The sequence below is a fragment of the Oncorhynchus clarkii genome, chromosome 28, assembly GCF_045791955.1.
Source record: "Oncorhynchus clarkii lewisi isolate Uvic-CL-2024 chromosome 28, UVic_Ocla_1.0, whole genome shotgun sequence".
Lineage (NCBI taxonomy): Eukaryota > Metazoa > Chordata > Actinopteri > Salmoniformes > Salmonidae > Oncorhynchus > Oncorhynchus clarkii.
Genome location: NC_092174.1, coordinates 1,684,230 through 1,704,318, shown reverse-complemented (window position 1 = coordinate 1,704,318; position 20,089 = coordinate 1,684,230). Strand labels below are relative to the sequence as shown.

The 20,089-nt window shown below is 44.8% G+C and overlaps 1 protein-coding gene across 1 annotated transcript in view; it reads right to left on the bottom strand.

The window, feature by feature from the left end:
* LOC139387147 (dynein axonemal assembly factor 11) overlaps positions 1–20,089 on the bottom strand; it is an 82,764-nt gene that overhangs the window by 49,510 nt on the left and 13,165 nt on the right. The window contains exon 7 of the mRNA XM_071133181.1: positions 245–322. Within this exon, the coding sequence (XP_070989282.1) occupies positions 245–322 (78 nt within the window). The remainder of the gene's footprint in view (positions 1–244; positions 323–20,089) is intronic.

Below are 20,089 nucleotides of genomic sequence, written 5' to 3'. Positions count from 1 at the left end.
ACGATGAAGGTCATTTAAGTGGGTGGGATTTAGTGCAAAGACACACCTTTCCCCAAGGCCAGCCCAGCAGCTATGGCTGAGCCAAACCCCCATGTTTTCGTTCAAACTATATTTTCTCTCTTTTTCAAGCAACTGCGGATCCAGGCATTAACGCCAGCCGAAAATAGAGCCCTTTGTGTGTTAATGCATCTGTGCGTGTGTATGTGTGTGTACTGTATCCCCCTGCCATTCCCCACATACGTACTTGGGTTCATTGACATTCATCACCCGTCCATGGGGTGTGATCAGAGTCCTCGGGGCCTTGGGCGTCTTCACAGCCTTCCTGCAGGGAGAAGCAAAGCATGAACCAGGGTGGGAGGGAGCTCTCTGGGCTGACTGAATACAAATGACACCTTCAGAGTTATGGAGCCGTCGAGATGAAGGTGAGACCCAATATCCGAGAACTAGGAATGGGACATTCATGAAGTGAGTTGTGGAGACAGATGTTTCAAAAAGCATTACTGGCGAACACACTCTATGCAGACACGCACAGTACAGATGGAAGGCAAGCAAACTCTGCAGTGGGCAGACATTTGGCATGGTTGTAAACTGGCTTTCTGCTGGTGATGTCAAATCACAACCAGGTAAAGACGTCTTATTTTCATGGCCGACACATCATTGAAACATCTTGCAAATGTGTCATATTTTCCTGTGGTGTGCCTGAGTAAAAAAACAAGAAACATCAACCTTTTACCAGGTCATTTCAGAGGTCATTTCAGAGGTCATCCAGTTCTGCCCGCTGGACCCAGCTGTAACTGATAATATCACTGATGAAATTACCTGCTACCCTATACTGTGGCAGATCTGTTTGTATAACCAATCATCGAATGAACAGAATATACAGTGTCAAAACCCTAGGTAGAAAAGCAACCCCCCTGGCTCTATTAGACAAACATCAGCACGCACGCACACACACACACACACACACACACACACACACACACACACACACACAAACCCATTAGGCTAGCCCAGCAGCGGTTTATTCATGAGAGTTGCTGGTCAAGGAGAGCTAGCTCTGGTCCTTTAGCACCCTGCGGGGAGTTGACCGTTAAGGGGCATTACTGCAGTATATCACCGTGCAGAAGAACTGCAGGATACACACAGCTGACAGCTTCGTCAGCCGGGGACATCCTCTGCCCTCTCGGTTCTCAAACTGACAACTCAGGTCTTCATCAGAACACCGGGTTTGTGGATGACCCAGGGTCACAACTTTTTTTTTTAGGGAGAAATGTTGAGGCGTGGGGAGGGGAGGGAGGGAGGGAGGGAGGGGGGGAGGGAGGGGAGAGAGAGAGAGAGAGAGAGAGAGAGAGAGAGAGAGAGAGAGAGAGAGAGAGAGAGAGAGAGAGAGAGAGAGAGAGAGAGAGAGAGAGAGAGAGAGAGAGAGAGAGAGAGAGAGAGAGAGAGAGAGAGAGAGAGAGAGAGAGAGAGAGAGAGAGAGAGAGAGAGAGAGAGAGAGAGAGAGAGAGAGAGCAGAACAGAAAGGGGGAAGAGAAAGGGGGAAGAAGGAGTGTACAGTTGGAAAGATTCAAAGACTGAACTATGAAAGACACATAAAGAGCACTTTGTCAAGACAGCAGTGGAGGAGCTCTAACTCAAAATGCCCTTTATCGTTACATTCCACCATCATATTTATCTTTCTTTCTCCCTTTTCTGTCTTCCTGTTTTTCACAGCATGTTGACTTCTCAAAGTTAAAGGATGAGGTCCTGTTGTCCTCGCTATAAAACTTTGGGCCAGAGAATCAGTCAAACAGCTGAGTCAGCAGCACATCAGTGTTGACAGCTCCACTGGCAGGTTATGTGACCACAATGTGTTCAGACAGCTACTTAGCATGCGCCTTTGCATTCAGCCATGCACACACCAAACACTATACTGACTAAGCATGCAATTGTTTCTTCGCTAAGTGGAAAAAAATCTACATCTAGATAATTTATATTTGACTCCTTGTCTGGGGTGTTTCCTGAGCGGTACTGTTCAGTTTATATGTTATCCCTTGGCAGCATTATCAGAAAGCACAGCATTGATTTTCACTGCTACCCAGATGATACACAACTTTACATTTCTGTGTCACCAGAGGATTTTAGCTCTACGGATAAATTATTACATTGTATTAGTGATTTCAATAATTGGATGGCTCACAACTTCCTCCAGCTAAATCAAGACAAGACTGAATAACTTATTCAAGCATTGGAAAATGTACAAAGCCAGGGAACACCAGATAAGAGGTTGGGACAGTAATTGGTAGCAATGTTGATACAAAAAAAGGTGATTGAAATTAAAGTCATTTGTGGTTTCTACAGCGTGTAAAAGCACTACCTATTGATACATTACGTTTAACATTTTACACTGTCTCTTTAAGTTTGAAGTTTCACAGTGATTACATGCAATATATAATTTATTCATTGCTATGATCATTGACCTTCTGAAGAAGTTATCCCTTTTCTTTTTGTGCCCCCAAATGTTTGGATATACTGTAAAGTAACCAAAACTAGCAAACGAGGTAACATGACTGAACAAGGTGCAAACAAAATGTCAGAGAGTGATTTTGGAAAGGCCCATGGCACCAATACACAGTATAAAAAATATAAATAAATAATATATATGTGCAGTAAAAAAGTATTTGCCCCCTTTCTGATTTTCTCTATTTTTACATATTTTTGATAGTGAATGTTATCAGATCTTGTAAGAACCTCATACCAACGGTCAAGCATGGTGGTGGTAGTGTGATGGTTTGGGAAAGCTTTGCTGCCTCAGGACCTGGACGACTTGCCTTAATAGAAAGAACCATGAATTCTGCTCTGCATCAGAGAATTCTACAGGAGAATGCCAGGCCATGTCTGTAAGCTGAAGCACAGCAAGACAAATTATCCAAAACACACAATCAAGTGTATATGAAAATAGCTAAAAAGCAACAAATTTGAAGTTTTGGAATGGCCTAGTCAAAGTCCAGACCTAATCCCAATTGAGATGTTGTGGCAAGACTTGAAATGAGCAGTTCATGCTTGAAAACCCACAAATGTCGCTGAGTTACAGCAGTTCTGCATGGAAGACTGGGCCAAAATTCCTCCACAGCTACACTGATCAACAACTACAGGAAGTTTTTTGACATTTTATTTAACCAGGTAAGTCAATTAAGAACAAATTCTTATTTACAATGACGCCCTACCGGGAAACAATGGGTTAACTTCCTTGTTCAGATGCAGAACAACATATTTCGTTAGATCTAGTGCTCAATCGTAGCCTTGATTGTTAAGAGTATATTCTGTCCTCTTACTCGTGCTGCGTTTGTGGGGTTGCGACTATCTTAGATCACGCTGCGGTCCGTTTTTGTCTGATATGTAAATTCTTAACTCAAATGTTTTATACCCACGTGTCACAAAGGGGCGTTTCCGTCTTTATGGTAAGTTCTCTGGGGCGTATCTAGTTACGAGGCAAGTTATCACAATGTACTATGATCTTTAGACAACTAAAATCATAGTTAATTGTTACAAAAACATTATTTTTGATCTGGATATTTTCTACACAACACACAGCATGAAAACAGGTACATATTATGAAAACTGTTCAAGTTACAATGTTTTTGTTATAACATCGTCATTGAACTTTTAATAACATAACAAAAACGACATTCATTTTCATATTCCATCGATCATTGTAAGCACCATTTTAGCTGATGAAATATGATGTCTCAAAGTCCATTTATTACATGTTACCGTTCTGAGGTAGATTCTCCATAGGCCCACCATACATTCCAATCCTCCACACTGAGAGGACAAAGGATCCCCCCAATCAATCCCTCTCCCCCTCTGCGGGAGTGAGAGATGTCTATGTAGGCCTGTGATCCATGGTAAGCTGACCATAGCAGGCCAGTCATGACAGGGGCATTGGGTGTTGCATAACTTTATGAAATAAATACATTTAGTATGTAATTGTTGTGTTATTTGTTCACTCAAGTTCCCTTTATCTAATATTAGGTATAGGTTGAAGATCATTCAGTATAAACATTTTGAAAGGGGCAAATACTTTTTCATGGTATATACTGTAAATATATTATTTTGTGTTATTGTTAATACATTTTTGGGGGCGCACAGCATAATATTTAGGAGCATATGTGACCAAAATGGTCAGAATGTAGAGCCCTGCTTAGGCCTATATTTTGATCTTTTAAAATCTACAAATGAACATATGATGCAAGAAAATGGCATGATTACAAACATCATCAAATACCAAGTCTCATCAGCAAAAGCGTATCACACCTGCAACTCAACAAGTCCTGACAAAGTAAACATGTATGCTATCTATGATCTTCCCTCAGCCTTTCAGATAGTGATTTTTGAGTGCTATCTTTTAAATACCTTCCGTGTAATTAAATGAGTACATGTAAAACTTAAATTAATAGCTTGGGCATTTATTTACTTTAAATCACTGAACACAACAGCTGCTTATTAGAGACAGGCTTCTGTTTGAGCCAGGTGTCTATTTCCTTAACGCACACAGCCTTTGCTCAATAAAATGTTGAAAAGACATTGTTTATAATAAAATATTGGAAAAAAAACTACCAGACTGTTTATACCAGTATAAACATTATAATATCAAATCCATCACAGATCAGACTAGGCTGCCTATCATACACCCTTCTTCAGCACCTTGGAGAGCGGTACAAGTAGCTTGAATTTGATATTGTGTTTTCCTTTTGGCGACGCCATGGCTGGGAACGATGACAGATTTTTTTTTAAATACATTAAAACACGTGTCCATGGTAACCTCGTAAACAATGCATTTACACTCACCGTTTATTTGAAACATGCGTTTATTTCCTGAAATGTATGCCAATGCCCGGCTATCTAAAAAAGGGACAGGCTGTCACGCCCTGACCTTAGTATTCTTTGTTTTCTTTATTGTTTTGGTTAGGTCAAGGTGTGACATGGGTGATGTATGTGTTTTTTACTGTCTAGGGGTTTTGTAGGTTTATGGGGTTGTTTACTATCGAGGTGTTTATGTATGTCTATGGCTGCCTAGATTGGTTCTCAATTAGAGGCAGCTGTTTATCATTGTCTCTGATTGGGAACCATATTTAGGCAGCCATCTTCTTTGGGTATTTCGTGGGTTATTATCTATGTCTAGTTGCATGTGTCTGCACTTTTGTATGATAGCTTCACGTTCGTTTTGTTAATTTGTATAGTTTGTTTAGTGTCTATCTTTATTAAAAGTAATATGTATTCACATCACGCTGCGCCTTGGTCTCCTCCATTCGACGAACGTGACAGAATAACCCACCATAAAAGGACCAAGCAGCGTGATAAGGAGGAACAGCGCTTTGTGGAATCAAGGACTCGGGACGAAATACTGGGCGGTAAAACATCCTGGACCTGGGAGGAGGTAATGGCAGGGGACAAGACCCTGCCATGGAAGCAGGTGGAGAGAGCACAGGAAGAACGGCGACGATATATATGGATACAAGGCTAGCATGGAAGCCCGAGAGGCAGCCCCAATAAAAATAATTGGGTGGACACACGAGGAGTTTGGCTAAGTCAGGTAGGAGACCTGAGCCAACTCCTTGTGCTTACCGTGGCGGGCGTTGTACTGGTCAGGCACCGTGTTATGCGGTGGAGCGCACGGTGGCCCCAGTACGCGTGCTTAGCCCGGTGTGCTACATCCCAGCTCCCCGCATCTGCCGGGCTAGGGTAAGGATCCAGCCAGGGCAGATGGTGCCAGCCCTGCTCTCCAGACAGCCAGTGTGTCTCCTCGGGCCAGAATATCCTGCGCTGGCGTTGCGCACTGTGTCTCCCGTATGTCTGCACAGCCCAGTGCGTCCTGTGCCTGCGCCCCGCACGTGCCGGGCTAGAGTCACCATCCAGCCAGGACGGGTTGTGCAGGCCATTAGCTTGAGACCTCCAGTGCGTCTTCACGGTCAGGGTCTATCCAGTACCACCAGTGCCAACACCACGCACCAGATCTCCAGTACGCCTCCACAGCCCAATACATCCTGTTCCTCCTCCCCGCACTCGACCTGAGGTGCGTGTCTCCAGCCCGGTACCACCAGTGCCGGCACCACGCACCAGGCCTATAGTGCACCTCGGCAGTCCAGTATGCCCTGTTCCTCCTCCCCGCACTCACCCTGAGGTGCGTGTCCTCGACCCAGTACCACCAGTACCGGCCCCACGCACCAGGCATACAGTGCGCCTCGTCAGTCCAGAGCGTCCGGCAACAGTACCCAGTCCAGAGCGTCCGGCAACAGTACCCAGTCCAGAGCGTCCGGCTACAGTACCCAGTCCAGAGCGTCCGGCTACAGTACCCAGTCCAGAGCGTCCGGCTACAGTACCCAGTCCAGAGCGTCCGGCAACAGTACCCAGTCCAGAGCGTCCGGCTACAGTACCCAGTCCAGAGCGTCCGGCTACAAATCAAATCAAATCAAATTTTATTTGTCACATACACATGGTTAGCAGATGTTAATGCGAGTGTAGCGAAATGCTTGTGCTTCTAGTTCCGACAATGCAGTAATAACCAACAAGTAATCTAACTAACAATTCCAAAACTACTGTCTTGTACACAGTGTAAGGGGATAAAGAATATGTACATAAGGATATATGAATGAGTGATGGTACAGAGCAGCATAGGCAAGATACAGTAGATGGTATCGAGTACAGTATATACATATGAGATGAGTATGTAAACAAAGTGGCATAGTTAAAGTGGCTAGTGATACATGTATTACATAAGGATACAGTCGATGATATAGAGTACAGTATATACGTATGCATATGGGATGAATAATGTAGGGTAAGTAACATTATATAAGGTAGCATTGTTTAAAGTGGCTAGTGATATATTTACATCATTTCCCATCAATTCCCATTATTAAAGTGGCTGGAGTTGAGTCAGTGTCAGTGTGTTGGCAGCAGCCACTCAATGTTAGTGGTGGCTGTTTAACAGTCTGATGGCCTTGAGATAGAAGCTGTTTTTCAGTCTCTCGGTCCCAGCTTTGATGCACCTGTACTGACCTCGCCTTCTGGATGATAGCGGGGTGAACAGGCAGTGGCTCGGGTGGTTGATGTCCTTGATGATCTTTATGGCCTTCCTGTGACATCGGGTGGTGTAGGTGTCCTGGAGGGCAGGTAGTTTGCCCCCGGTGATGCGTTGTGCAGACCTCACCACCCTCTGGAGAGCCTTACGGTTGAGGGCGGAGCAGTTGCCGTACCAGGCGGTGATACAGCCCGCCAGGATGCTCTCGATTGTGCATCTGTAGAAGTTTGTGAGTGCTTTTGGTGACAAGCCGAATTTCTTCAGCCTCCTGAGGTTGAAGAGGCGCTGCTGCGCCTTCTTCACAATGCTGTCTGTGTGAGTGGACCAATTCAGTTTGTCTGTGATGTGTATGCCGAGGAACTTAAAACTTGCTACCCTCTCCACTACTGTTCCATCGATGTGGATAGGGGGGTGTTCCCTCTGCTGTTTCCTGAAGTCCACAATCATCTCCTTAGTTTTGTTGACGTTGAGTGTGAGGTTATTTTCCTGACACCACACTCCGAGGGCCCTCACCTCCTCCCTGTAGGCCGTCTCGTCGTTGTTGGTAATCAAGCCTACCACTGTTGTGTCGTCCGCAAACTTGATGATTGAGTTGGAGGCGTGCGTGGCCACGCAGTCGTGGGTGAACAGGGAGTACAGGAGAGGGCTCAGAACGCACCCTTGTGGGGCCCCAGTGTTGAGGATCAGCGGGGAGGAGATGTTGTTGCCTACCCTCACCACCTGGGGGCGGCCCGTCAGGAAGTCCAGTACCCAGTTGCACAGGGCGGGGTCGAGACCCAGGGTCTCGAGCTTGATGACGAGCTTGGAGGGTACTATGGTGTTGAATGCCGAGCTGTAGTCAATGAACAGCATTCTCACATAGGTATTCCTCTTGTCCAGATGGGTTAGGGCGGTGTGCAGTGTGGTTGAGATTGCATCGTCTGTGGACCTATTTGGGCGGTAAGCAAATTGGAGTGGGTCTAGGGTGTCAGGTAGGGTGGAGGTGATATGGTCCTTGACTAGTCTCTCAAAGCACTTCATGATGACGGAAGTGAGTGCTACGGGGCGGTAGTCGTTTAGCTCAGTTACCTTAGCTTTCTTGGGAACAGGAACAATGGTGGCCCTCTTGAAGCATGTGGGAACAGCAGACTGGTATAGGGATTGATTGAATATGTCCGTAAACACACCGGCCAGCTGGTCTGCGCATGCTCTGAGGGCGCGGCTGGGGATGCCGTCTGGGCCTGCAGCCTTGCGAGGGTTAACACGTTTAAATGTCTTACTCACCTCGGCTGCAGTGAAGGAGAGACCGCATGTTTTCGTTGCAGGCCGTGTCAGTGGCACTGTATTGTCCTCAAAGCGGGCAAAAAAGTTATTTAGTCTGCCTGGGAGCAGGACATCCTGGTTCTTCTTGTAGTCCGTGATTGACTGTAGACCCTGCCACATGCCTCTTGTGTCTGAGCCGTTGAATTGAGATTCTACTTTGTCTCTGTACTGACGCTTAGCTTGTTTGATAGCCTTGCGGAGGGAATAGCTGCACTGTTTGTATTCGGTCATGTTACCAGACACCTTGCCCTGATTAAAAGCAGTGGTTCGCGCTTTCAGTTTCACGCGAATGCTGCCATCAATCCACGGTTTCTGGTTAGGGAATGTTTTAATCGTTGCTATGGGAACGACATCTTCAACGCACGTTCTAATGAACTCACACACCGAATCAGCGTATTCGTCAATGTTGTTGTCTGACGCAATACGAAACATGTCCCAGTCCACGTGGTGGAAGCAGTCTTGGAGTGTGGAGTCAGCTTGGTCGGACCAGCGTTGGACAGACCTCAGCGTGGAAGCCTCTTGTTTTAGTTTCTGTCTGTAGGCAGGGATCAACAAAATGGAGTCGTGGTCAGCTTTTCCGAAAGGGGGGCGGGGCAGGGCCTTATATGCGTCGCGGAAGTTAGAGTAACAATGATCCAAGGTCTTTCCACCCCTGGTTGCGCAATCGATATGCTGATAAAATTTAGGGAGTCTTGTTTTCAGATTAGCCTTGTTAAAATCCCCAGCTACAATGAATGCAGCCTCCGGATGAATGGTTTCCAGTTTGCAAAGAGTTAAATAAAGTTCGTTCAGAGCCATCAATGTTTCTGCTTGGGGGGGATATATACGGCTGTGATTATAATCGAAGAGAATTCTCTTGGTAGATAATGCGGTCTACATTTGATTGTGAGGAATTCTAAATCAGGTGAACAGAAGGATTTGAGTTCCTGTATGTTTCTTTCATCACACCATGTCACGTTAGTCATAAGGCATACGCCCCCGCCCCTCTTCTTACCAGAAAGATGTTTGTTTCTGTCTGTGCGATGCGTGGAGAAACCCGTTGGCTGCACCGCTTCGGATAGAGTCTCTCCAGTGAGCCACGTTTCCGTGAAGCAAAGAACGTTACAGTCTCTGATGTCCCTCTGGAATGCTACCCTTGCTCGGATTTCATCAACCTTGTTGTCAAGAGACTGGACATTGGCAAGAAGAATGCTAGGGAGTGGTGCACGGTGTGCCCGTCTCCGGAGTCTGACCAGAAGACCGCCTCGTTTCCCTCTTTTTCGGAGTTGTTTTTTTTTGGGTCGCTGCATGGAATCCACTCCGTTGTCCTGTTTGTAAGGCAGAACACAGGATCCGCGTCGCGAAAAACATATTCTTGGTAGTACTGATGGTGAGTTGATGCTGATCTTATATTCAGTAGTTCTTCTCGACTGTATGTAATGAAACCTAAGATGACCTGGGGTACTAATGTAAGAAATAACACATAAAAAAACAAAAAACTGCATAGTTTCCTAGGAACGCGAAGCGAGGCGGCCATCTCTGTCGGCGCCGGAAGTCAATCCGGCGCAGTACCCAGTCCAGAGCGTCCGGCAACAGTACCCAGTCCAGAGCGTCCGGCAACAGTACCCAGTCCAGAGCGTACGGCAACAGTAACCAGTCCAGAGCGTACGGCAACAGTACCCAGTCCAGAGCGTACGGCAACAGTCTACAGACCGGAACCTCCTACGACGGGCCGCAGACCGGAACCTCCTACGACGGGCCGCAGTCCTGAACATACCACGACGGGTCGCAGTCTGGAACCTACCACGACGGGTCACATTCCGGAACCTACAGTCCGGATCCGCCAGAGTCGCCCTCCAGTCCGGATCCGCCAGTCGCCCTCCAGTCCGGATCCGGCAGAGTCTCCCTCCAGTCCGGATCCGCCAGAATCTCCCTCCAATCCAGAGGCGCCACTCACTCCAGACTCGACCATCAGTCCAGTGGCGTCCTCTAGTCCGTGGTCGGCGGTGAGGGTTCCCGCTCCAGAGACATTAAGTAAGGGTGAAGTGGAGCGGGGTCCACGTCCTGAGCCAGAACCGCCACCTCGGAGTCATGCCCACCCACACCCCCCATATAGGTTTAGGTGTGCGGCCGGGAGTCCACGTCCTTTTTGGGGGGGGGGTCACGCCCTGACCTTAGTATTCTTTGTTTTCTTTATTGATTTGTCAGGGTGTGACATGGGTGATGTATGTGTTTTTGTACTGTCTAGGGGTTTTGTAGGTTTATGGGGTTGTTTACTATCGAGGTGTTTATGTATGTCTATGGTTGCCTAGATTGGTTCTCAATTAGAGGCAGCTGTTTATTGTTGTCTCTGATTTGGAACCATATTTAGGCAGCCATCTTCTTTGGGTATTTCGTGGGTTATTATCTATGTCTAGTTGCATGTGTCTGCACTTTTGTATGATAGCTTCACGTTCGTTTTGTTATTTTGTATAGTTTGTTTAGTGTCTATCTTTATTAAAAGTAATATGTATTCACATCACGCTGCGCCTTGGTCTCCTCCATTCGACGAATGTGACACAGGCGGCTACTTGAGACTGTGTTTAATTTAAGGTAAGGTAACTCAACAAATTTCTTGACTCTGCCCTATTAAATAAAGCTAGGCTGACTGTAGGCCTGACTCTGTTGTGTGTTTTGGGCCTATGGTTGTGGCAGCAGCCTGTGGCAAGGTTAGAGGTTGCATCCCAAATGGCACCCTATTCCCTATATGGTGAACTACTTTTGAACAGAGCTCTATAGGCCCTGGTCAAAAGTAGTGCACTATAAAGGAAATAAGGTGCCATTTGGGACACTGTCAAAGCAATTAAAATATGCTGTAATAACATTAGAGAGAGAGAGCAGCAGGGATAAATACAGACCTACAGCACACACACCCAATTAAAACCACAGCAAATGGGTCACCTGTAGGGTGAGTGGGCCACCATTAATTAACAACATGGCGGGCAAATTAATTAAGCTTGATTTAACCCGTACACGAGAAACAGGAAGTTATGAGGGCTTATCATGATGCTACCTCTGTGTGAAGAGTCTGAATAACACACGCAGTAGGTCAGGGTCATCAACTAGATTCAGCCGCAAGCCACTTTTTTTCTTGCGCGAATGGTCAGGGGGAAGAAAAACACACTTCACAACCAAAGTATGTGCACACCTGCTCATCGAACATCTCATTCCAAAATCATAGGCATTAATGGAGTTGGTTCCCCCCTTTGCAGCTATAACAGCCTCCATTCTTCTGGGAAGGCTTTCCACTAGATGTTGGAACATTGCTGTGGGGACTTGCTTCCATTCAGCCACAAAAGCAGTGGTGAGGTCGGGCACGGATGTTGGGCGATTAGGCCTTGCTCGCAGTCGGCGTTCCAATTCGTCCCAAAGGGCTCTGTGCAGGCAGATCAAGTTATTCTACACCGATCTCAACAATCCATTTCTTGATGGACCTCACTTTGTGCATGGGGGCATTGTCAGGGTGAAACAGGAAAGGGCCTAACCCCAAACTGTTGCTACAATGTTGGAAGCACAGAATAGTTTGGAATGACACTGTATGCTGCAGCATTAAGATTTCCCTTCACTGGATCTAAGGGGCCTAGCCCAAACCATGAAAAACAGCCCAAGACCATTATTCCTCTCCCACCAAAATGTACAGTTGGCACTATGCATTCACGCAGGTAGTGTTCACCTGGCATCCGCCTAACCCAGATTTGTCCGTCGGACTGCCAGACGGTGAAGCATGATTCGTCACTCCAGAGAACGAGTTTCCATAGTTTCAGAGTCCAATGGCGGTGAGCTTTACACCAATCCAGCCGACGCTTGGCATTGCGCATGGTGATCTTAGGCTTTTGTGAGGCTGTTCGGTCATGGAAACTAATTTCATGAAGTTCTCAACGAACAGTTATTGTACAGTTATTGCTTCCCAGAGGCAGTTCAGAACTCGGTAGTGAGTGTTGCAACCGAGGACAGACGATTTTTACTCGCTATACGCTTCAGCACTCGGCGGTCCCGTTCTGTGAGCTTGTGTGGCCTACCACTTTATGGCTGACGTTTCCACTTCACAATAATATCACTTACAGTTGACTAGGTCAGCTCGAGCAGGGCAGAAATTTGACTAGCTGAATTGTTGGAAAGCTGGCACATTGAAAGCTGAGCTCTTCAGTAAGGCCATTCTACTGCCAATGTTTGTCTAAGGAGATTGCATGGATGTGTGATTGATTTTATACACCTATCAGAAACAGGTGTGGCTGAAATAGCCTAATCCACTCATTTGAAGATTCCACATACACACACACACACATACACTGCTCAAAAAAATAAAGGGAACACTTAAACAAAACAATGTAACTCCAAGTCAATTCCACTTCTGTGAAATCAAACTGTCCACTTAGGAAGCAACACTGATTGACAATACATTTCACATGCTGTTGTGCAAATGGAATAGACAACAGGTGGAAATTATAGGCAATTAGCAAGACACCCCCAATAAAGGAGTGGTTCTGCAGGTGGGGACCACAGACCACTTCTCAGTTCCTATGCTTCCTGGCTGATGTTTTGGTCACTTTTGAATGCTGGCGGTGCTTTCACTCTATTGGTAGCATGAGATGGAGTCTACAACCCACACAAGTGGCTCAGGTAGTGCAGCTCATCCAGGATGGCACATCAATGCGAGGTGTGGCAAGAAGGTTTGCTGTGTCTGTCAGGGTAGTGTCCAGAGCATGGAGGCGCTACCAGGAGACAGGCCAGTACATCAGGAGACGTGGAGGAGGCCGTAGGAGGGCAAACCCAGCAGCAGGACCGCTACCTCCGCCTTTGTGCAAGGAGGAACAGGAGGAACACTGCCAGAGCCCTGCAAAATGACCTCCAGCAGGCCACAAATGTGCATGTGTCTGCTCAAACGGTCAGAAAAAGACTCCATCAGGGTGGTATGAGGGCCTGACGTCCAAAGGTGGGGGTTGTGCTTACAGCCCAACACCGTGCAGGACGTTTTTCATTTGCCAGAGAATACCAAGATTGGCAAATTCGCCACTGGCGCCCTGTGCTCTTCATAGATGAAAGCAGGTTCACACTGAGCACATGTGACAGACGTGACAGTCTGGAGACGCCGTGAAGAACGTTCTGCTGCCTGCAACATCCTCCAGCATGACCGGTTTGGCGGTGGGTCAGTCATGGTGTGGGGTGGCATTTTTTTAGGGGGCCACACCTCCATGTGCTCGCCAGAGGTAGCCTGACTGCCATTAGGTACCGAGATGAGCTCCTCAGACCCCTTGTGAGACCATATGCTGGTGCGGCTGGCCCTGGGTTCCTCCTAATGCAAGACAATGCTAGACCTCAAGTGGCTGGAGTGTGTCAGCAGTTCCTGCAAGAGGAAGGCATTGATGCTATGGACTGGCCCGCCCGTTCCCCAGACCTGAATCCAATTGAGCACATCTGGGACATCATGTCTCGCTCCATCCACCAACGCCATGTTGCACGACAGACTGTCCAGGAGTTGGCGGATGCTTTAGTCCAGGTCTGGGAGGAGATCCCTCAGGAGACCATCCGCCACCTCATCAGGAGCATGCCCAGGCGTTGTAGGGAGGTCATACAGGCACGTGGAGGCCACACACACTACTGAGCCTCATTTTGAATTGTTTTAAGGACATTACATCAAAGTTGGATCAGCCTGTAGTGTGGTTTTCCACTTTAATTTTGAGTGTGACTCCAAATCCAGACCTCCATGGGTTGATAAATTTGATTTCCATTGATACTTTTTGTGTGATTTTGTTGTCAGCACATTCAACTATGTGAAGAAAAAAGTATTTAATAATAATATTTCATTCATTCAGATCTAGGATGTGTTATTTTAGTGTTCCCTTTATTTTTTTGAGCAGTGTATATATAAATATACAGTTGAAGTTGGAAGTTTACATACACCTTAGCCAAATACATTGAAACTCATTTTTTCCACAATTCCTGACATTTAATCCTAGTAAAAATTCCCTGTCTTAGGTCAGTTACAATCACAGCTTAATCTTAAGAATGTGAAATGTCAGAATAGATTGTAGAGAGAATTATTTCTTTCAGCTTTTATTTCTTTCATCACATTCCCAGTGGGTCAGAAGTTTACATACACTCAATTAGTATTTGGTAGCATTGCCTTTAAATTGTTTAACTTGGGTCAAACGTTTCGGGTAGCCTTCCACAAGCTTCCCACAATAAGTTGGGTGAATTCTGGCCCATTCCTCCTGACAGAGCTGGTGTAACTCAGTCAGGTTTGTAGACCTCCTTGCTCGCACACACTTTTTCAGTTCTGCCCACAAATTGTCTATAGGTTTAAGGTCAGGGCTTTGTGATGGCCACTCCAATACCTTGACTTTGTTGTCCTTAAGCCATTTTGCCACAACTTTGAAAGTATGCTTGGGGTCTTGGTCCATTTGGAAGACCCATTTGTGACCAAGCTTTAACTTCCTGACTGATGTCTTCATATCTTGCTTCAATATATACACACTTTTCATACCTCATGATGCCATCTGTTTTGTGAAGTGCACCAGTGCACCTCCTGCAGCAAAGCACCCCCACAACATGATGCTGCCACCCCCATGCTTCATGGTTGGGATGGTGTTCTTCAGCTTACAAGCCTACCCCTTTTCCCTCCAAACATAACGATGGCCATTATGGCCAAACAGTTCTATTTTTGTTTCATCAGACCAGAGGACATTTCTCCAAAAAGTACTATCTTTGTCCCCATGTGCAGTTGCAAACCGTAGTCTGGCTTTTTTGTGGCGGTTTCCGAGCAGTGGCTTCTTTCTTGCTGAGCAGCCTTTCAGGTTATGTCGATATAGGACTCATTTTACTGTGGATATAGATACTTTTGTACCTGTTTCCTCCAGCATCTTCACAAGGTCCTTTGCTGTTGTTCTGGGATTGATTTGCACTTTTCAGACCAAAGTACGTTCATCTCTAGGAGACAGAACGCGTCTCCTTCCTGAGCTGTATTACGGCTTCGTGGTCCCATGGTGTTTATACTTGCGTACTATTGTTTGTACAGATGAACGTGGTACCTTCAGGCGTTTGGAAATTGCTTCCAAGGATGAACCTGAGGTCTTGGCTGATTTCTTTTGATTTTCTCATGATGTCAGGCAAAGAGGCACTGATTTTGAAGGTAGACCTTGAAATACATCCACAGGTACACCTCCAATTGACTCAAATTATGTAAATTAGCCTATCAGAAGCTTCTAAAGCCATGACATAATTTTCTGGAATTTTCCAAGCTGTTTAAAGGCACAGTCAACTTAGTGTATGTAAACTTCTGACCCAATGGAATTGTGATACAGTTTTTCTCATTATTTTATTAACGTAAGCATAAAGATGTTGTAGAAATACTGTAACACTTTAGAGTACTTAAGCATCGAATACAATGCAAGTTGAGGGATTTTCACAACAGTAGCCGGGCTATAAAAAGTCTATTGTCCTGCTAATAGGAAACACTTGCATGATGGGCTACACCTGCTGCAGTTGTGAAGACACAGCATCTTGTTTACATCTAGTTTACATTCTTTATTGTAACCAATGTCACACATATTTTGTATCTACCTTTCCAATTACTTTTAAGAGTTTGGGATTTACAAATGTGCGCTTTTCATTATTAGTTATTTTAGTTTGAACGTACAGACTTCTTTTCTTTAAATGATTGATTTATGTAGGATGCTACATTTTTAACCAGTTGCAATTGTAAGTAGGCCTAATAAAACAATCATACTTGTATTAGGTTGTCAAGCCTTCTTGTCACGCCCTGACCTTATTTATCTTTGTTTTCTTTATTATTTTGGTTAGGTCAGGGTGTGACGAGGGTGGTTTGTGTAGTTTTTGTATTGTCTAGGGGTTTTGCATGTCTAGGGGTTGTTGTATATCTAGGTGTTTATATGTCTGTTTGCCTGAATTGGTTCCCAATCAGAGGCAGCTGTTTTTCGTTGTCTCTGATTGGGGACCATATTTAGGTAGCCATATTCCTTGGGTATTTTGTGGGTTATTGTCTGTCAGCATTCGTGTATATTAGCGTCACGTTCGTTTTGTTACTTTTTTTGTTAAGTGTTCTTCGTTTATTAAAAGAAGAATGTATTCTTATCACGCTGCGCTTTGGTCTCCTCGTTACAACGAACATGACACTTATAGCCTACCTCAGCCAGTTAAGTTATTTTATATAGGTCTAGGCTCCGAAGAAATAGACTCCAAGTAAGCCCCCTTGTTGTTTGTAAAGTCAAATTAAAATGAAGATTATTGTTGAAATGAATTGCTCGACTGGTGTAGGTTCTCTCCATCTGTTCGTGTGCAACACTTGCATAACAAGTTAGCTATATTTTCAGCACCAGCCACTGTACACCTTCTATTGTTGCGCTGCGGTTGCCGCCAGTTGATTTTTAAATTTAACCTTTATTTAACTAAGCAAGTCAGGTAAGAACTCATTATTTTTTACAATGACAGCCTACCCTGGCCAAACCCGGAAGAAGCTGGGCCAATTGTGTGCCGCCCTATGGCACTCTCAATCGGATCTGATACAGCCTGAACTCGAACCAGGGACTGTAGTAATGCCTCTTGCAAAGAGATGCAGTGCCTTAGACTGCTGCACCACTCGGGAGCCATGACAAACACATATGTATTGTTTTTTTCAGAACATTAACTATATGTAGGTAGATGTGGAAAGATGGATACAAATGATTTGCTGCAAGCTGGGGGGGGGGGGGGGGGGGCTTTTAGACAATTCTGTAGTAAAGGTTGAATAGTCTATTGTTCAGCTAAAAGCCCATCCTGCTACTCTGGTGAAAAACTAATAATACTTTTTCCCCTTTCCACATGTTAAAGATTCCAAATGATAGTGTTTTCAGCCACAATCGGCCAAAACCCCTATTAATACATTTGGGCACAGTCAATAGCTGTGTTGAGAATGTTAGAATGTTGAGGGTTCGAAACCTGCTCCCTGCTTGTTTCATTACATTATTATGCCGGTCTCAGAGCAAATAGCCTGGATTGTTACTCTCATCTCATTCCTCGCTCTCTTTCATGCGTCATTTTCCACCTGAGTGGCTCGCTTGTGGGCGTGCTGGCAGGATGTACTGTTTTTTTATTCTGTATATATGAATTACAAATCAGCCTTTACTTAAAATGTGTAATCATTGATGTCCCAGGAGCAAGAGTGGTAAACACTGTTGAAGTGTATAATTGTAATAAATGTATGCAGACACAGCATCATTCAAAGAATGGATTTTTTTATACACCTGGTATTGGATATGACTGCTAAATAGCGATTCTCGTAAATTAACTTTATGACCAAAAAATATGCACAATCGATTGTCTACACTAACTAACATATTCCTCTCAATTGTACATTTTTTTTGCTTGACTCGTTATGATGTTATAATTACTTACATTTGCTTCCACCGTAATGTTTTGTTAGCCATCTTTGCTGAAGAAAGTCACCAGGGATGGGTGGCTCGCATCACATCCGTCATTGGAACCACTCTATATGATTGGTCGTATAAATACCTTGGGACCCAAATGTATAATGACTGCTCTAACTCCCCCTTGTGGTGGTCTGGAGCAATGAAGCCATGACATATGGTGACTATATCAAAAGTAGTTACATCTGACTGCATCAATACGGTTAAAACCCTCTTAGCTAACCTCCAGACTAGCTTCAATGCCATACAACTCTCCTTCTGTCGCCTCCAACTGCTCTTAAACGCAAGTAAAACTAAATGCATGCTATTCAACCTATCACTGCCCGCACCTGCTCGCCCGTCCAGCATCACTACTCTGGATGGCTCTGACTTAGAATATGTGGACAACTACAAATACCTAGGTGTCTGGTTAGACTGTAAACTCTCCTTCCAGACTCACATTAAGCATCTCCAATCCAAAATGTACATCTAGAATCGGCTTCCTATATCGCAACAAAGCATCCTTCACTCATGCTGCCAAACATACCTTTGTAAAACTGACCATCCTACCGATCCTCGACTTCTGTGATGTCATCTATAAAATAGCCTCCAACACTCTACTCAACAAACTGGATGCAATCTATCAAAGTGCCATCCGTTTTGTCACCAAAACCCCATACACTACCCACCATCAAAATGAGGTAAAGTTGATTTAGGCCACCGCACATGTATATCGGGTGGCCATTGAGGAAGGAGATGGGGAGCGAAGTGAAAATTATACGGCATTAGAGCACCTTTTGTAACCTGTGGTCGAACGGGGGAAGACTAGGTGAAAGCATGAGGAGGCTTTTTAGGACCTTAGTTTTTGTGGAGTCCAGTAGAAAAGTATCCTGGAGGCATAGAGTCAGGTGAAGAGAGAGTAGGGATTTTCATGCTATCAAACTTTGTTTTTCTTTGCATATATAATTATGCATAACTTTTCGCATTATTAATAATTGGTATGTTTTGTGTTTCTTTTTGCTTTCAAGTCTTGTGTTGTCACTCTCTTAGGAACCCGGAGGAAGCAAGGGAGGAAGTCAAAAGCTCCAGCCGAAATGTCTATCAGTTGTACGACGACAGGGGGGAAATAAGAGTGTGCATAGTGTGATTATAGATCAGAGGCCATAAGTCTGAGGTGTAAACATACAAATCAACTGAGCATGTTAATCATATTTTGTTTTCTGTTCATTGTCAATGGAGGTTGGATAAGAGATGGGTCTGGAAAGTTACTAAGTGAAGGATAAGTCAATCACTTGGTTGCGGTCACTGATAAGGTTGGGTAGCTGTGGATTAGTGAGGAATGTGGGCCAAGGTCAGATGAAGTGAGAAGGAATAGTTTTATTACACACACCACTTAACTTCCTGACTAGCAACAAATATGTATTGGCTGTCTAGATGTGCAAGGAGGACACGCCGCCTAATAGGAGGGTATAAATACTTGTGCTGGTGGAAACATGTCTTTGTCTTTTCAGCTTTTTGACCCATTGGGTGAATAAACTTAGTTTGAGCTTTGACTAGTTGTCTGTTAGTTTTTTTTACTGTTTGTCAGAACCTAACAAAAAGGGAAAAACATACGTTTTAAAATGTTAGAGGGAACAGACGACTCGCGGTCAAACAATATATGATCCATGATATTGAGTAAGAAAAATTAGATAGATACAGTGCATAAGGAAAGTGTTCAGACTAGTGTTGCACCGATATGACATTTTTGGCCGATACCCGATATTTTCCTTGCCAAAAAAAGATATTTAAAATTTTAGCGGCCTTAAGCATTCTAGTACAGTTAAATAGGTAACACACACATGCAGCGGTCTAAGGCTCAGTGCAAGAGGCATCACTACAGTCCCTGGTTCGAATCCAGGCTATATCACATCCGGTCGTGATTGGGAGTCCCATAGGGCGGCGCACAATTGGCCCAGCCTCATCCGGATTTGGCCAGGGTAGGCCGTCATTGTAAATAAGAATTTGTTCTTAACTGACTTGCCAAGATAAATAAAGGTTACACACACACACACTGACCAAAAAGCTATTTTGTTGACATTTACATATGTCCCCATTACCAGTAAAACATAAACAAAACCTATTTGTTTCACTTACTTGCTGTGCGGTTTCATTTGTTCAGTTGATTCATTCTCAACCAGGATTTCTCATACTATGGAACGCCGTTTGGTCTTTTGTCTTTGCGTGTCAAATAACTTATTTTGACGTGTCCAATAAGCTTGTTGACCAATCAGGACCTGAATATGACTGCACGTCACATAATAAT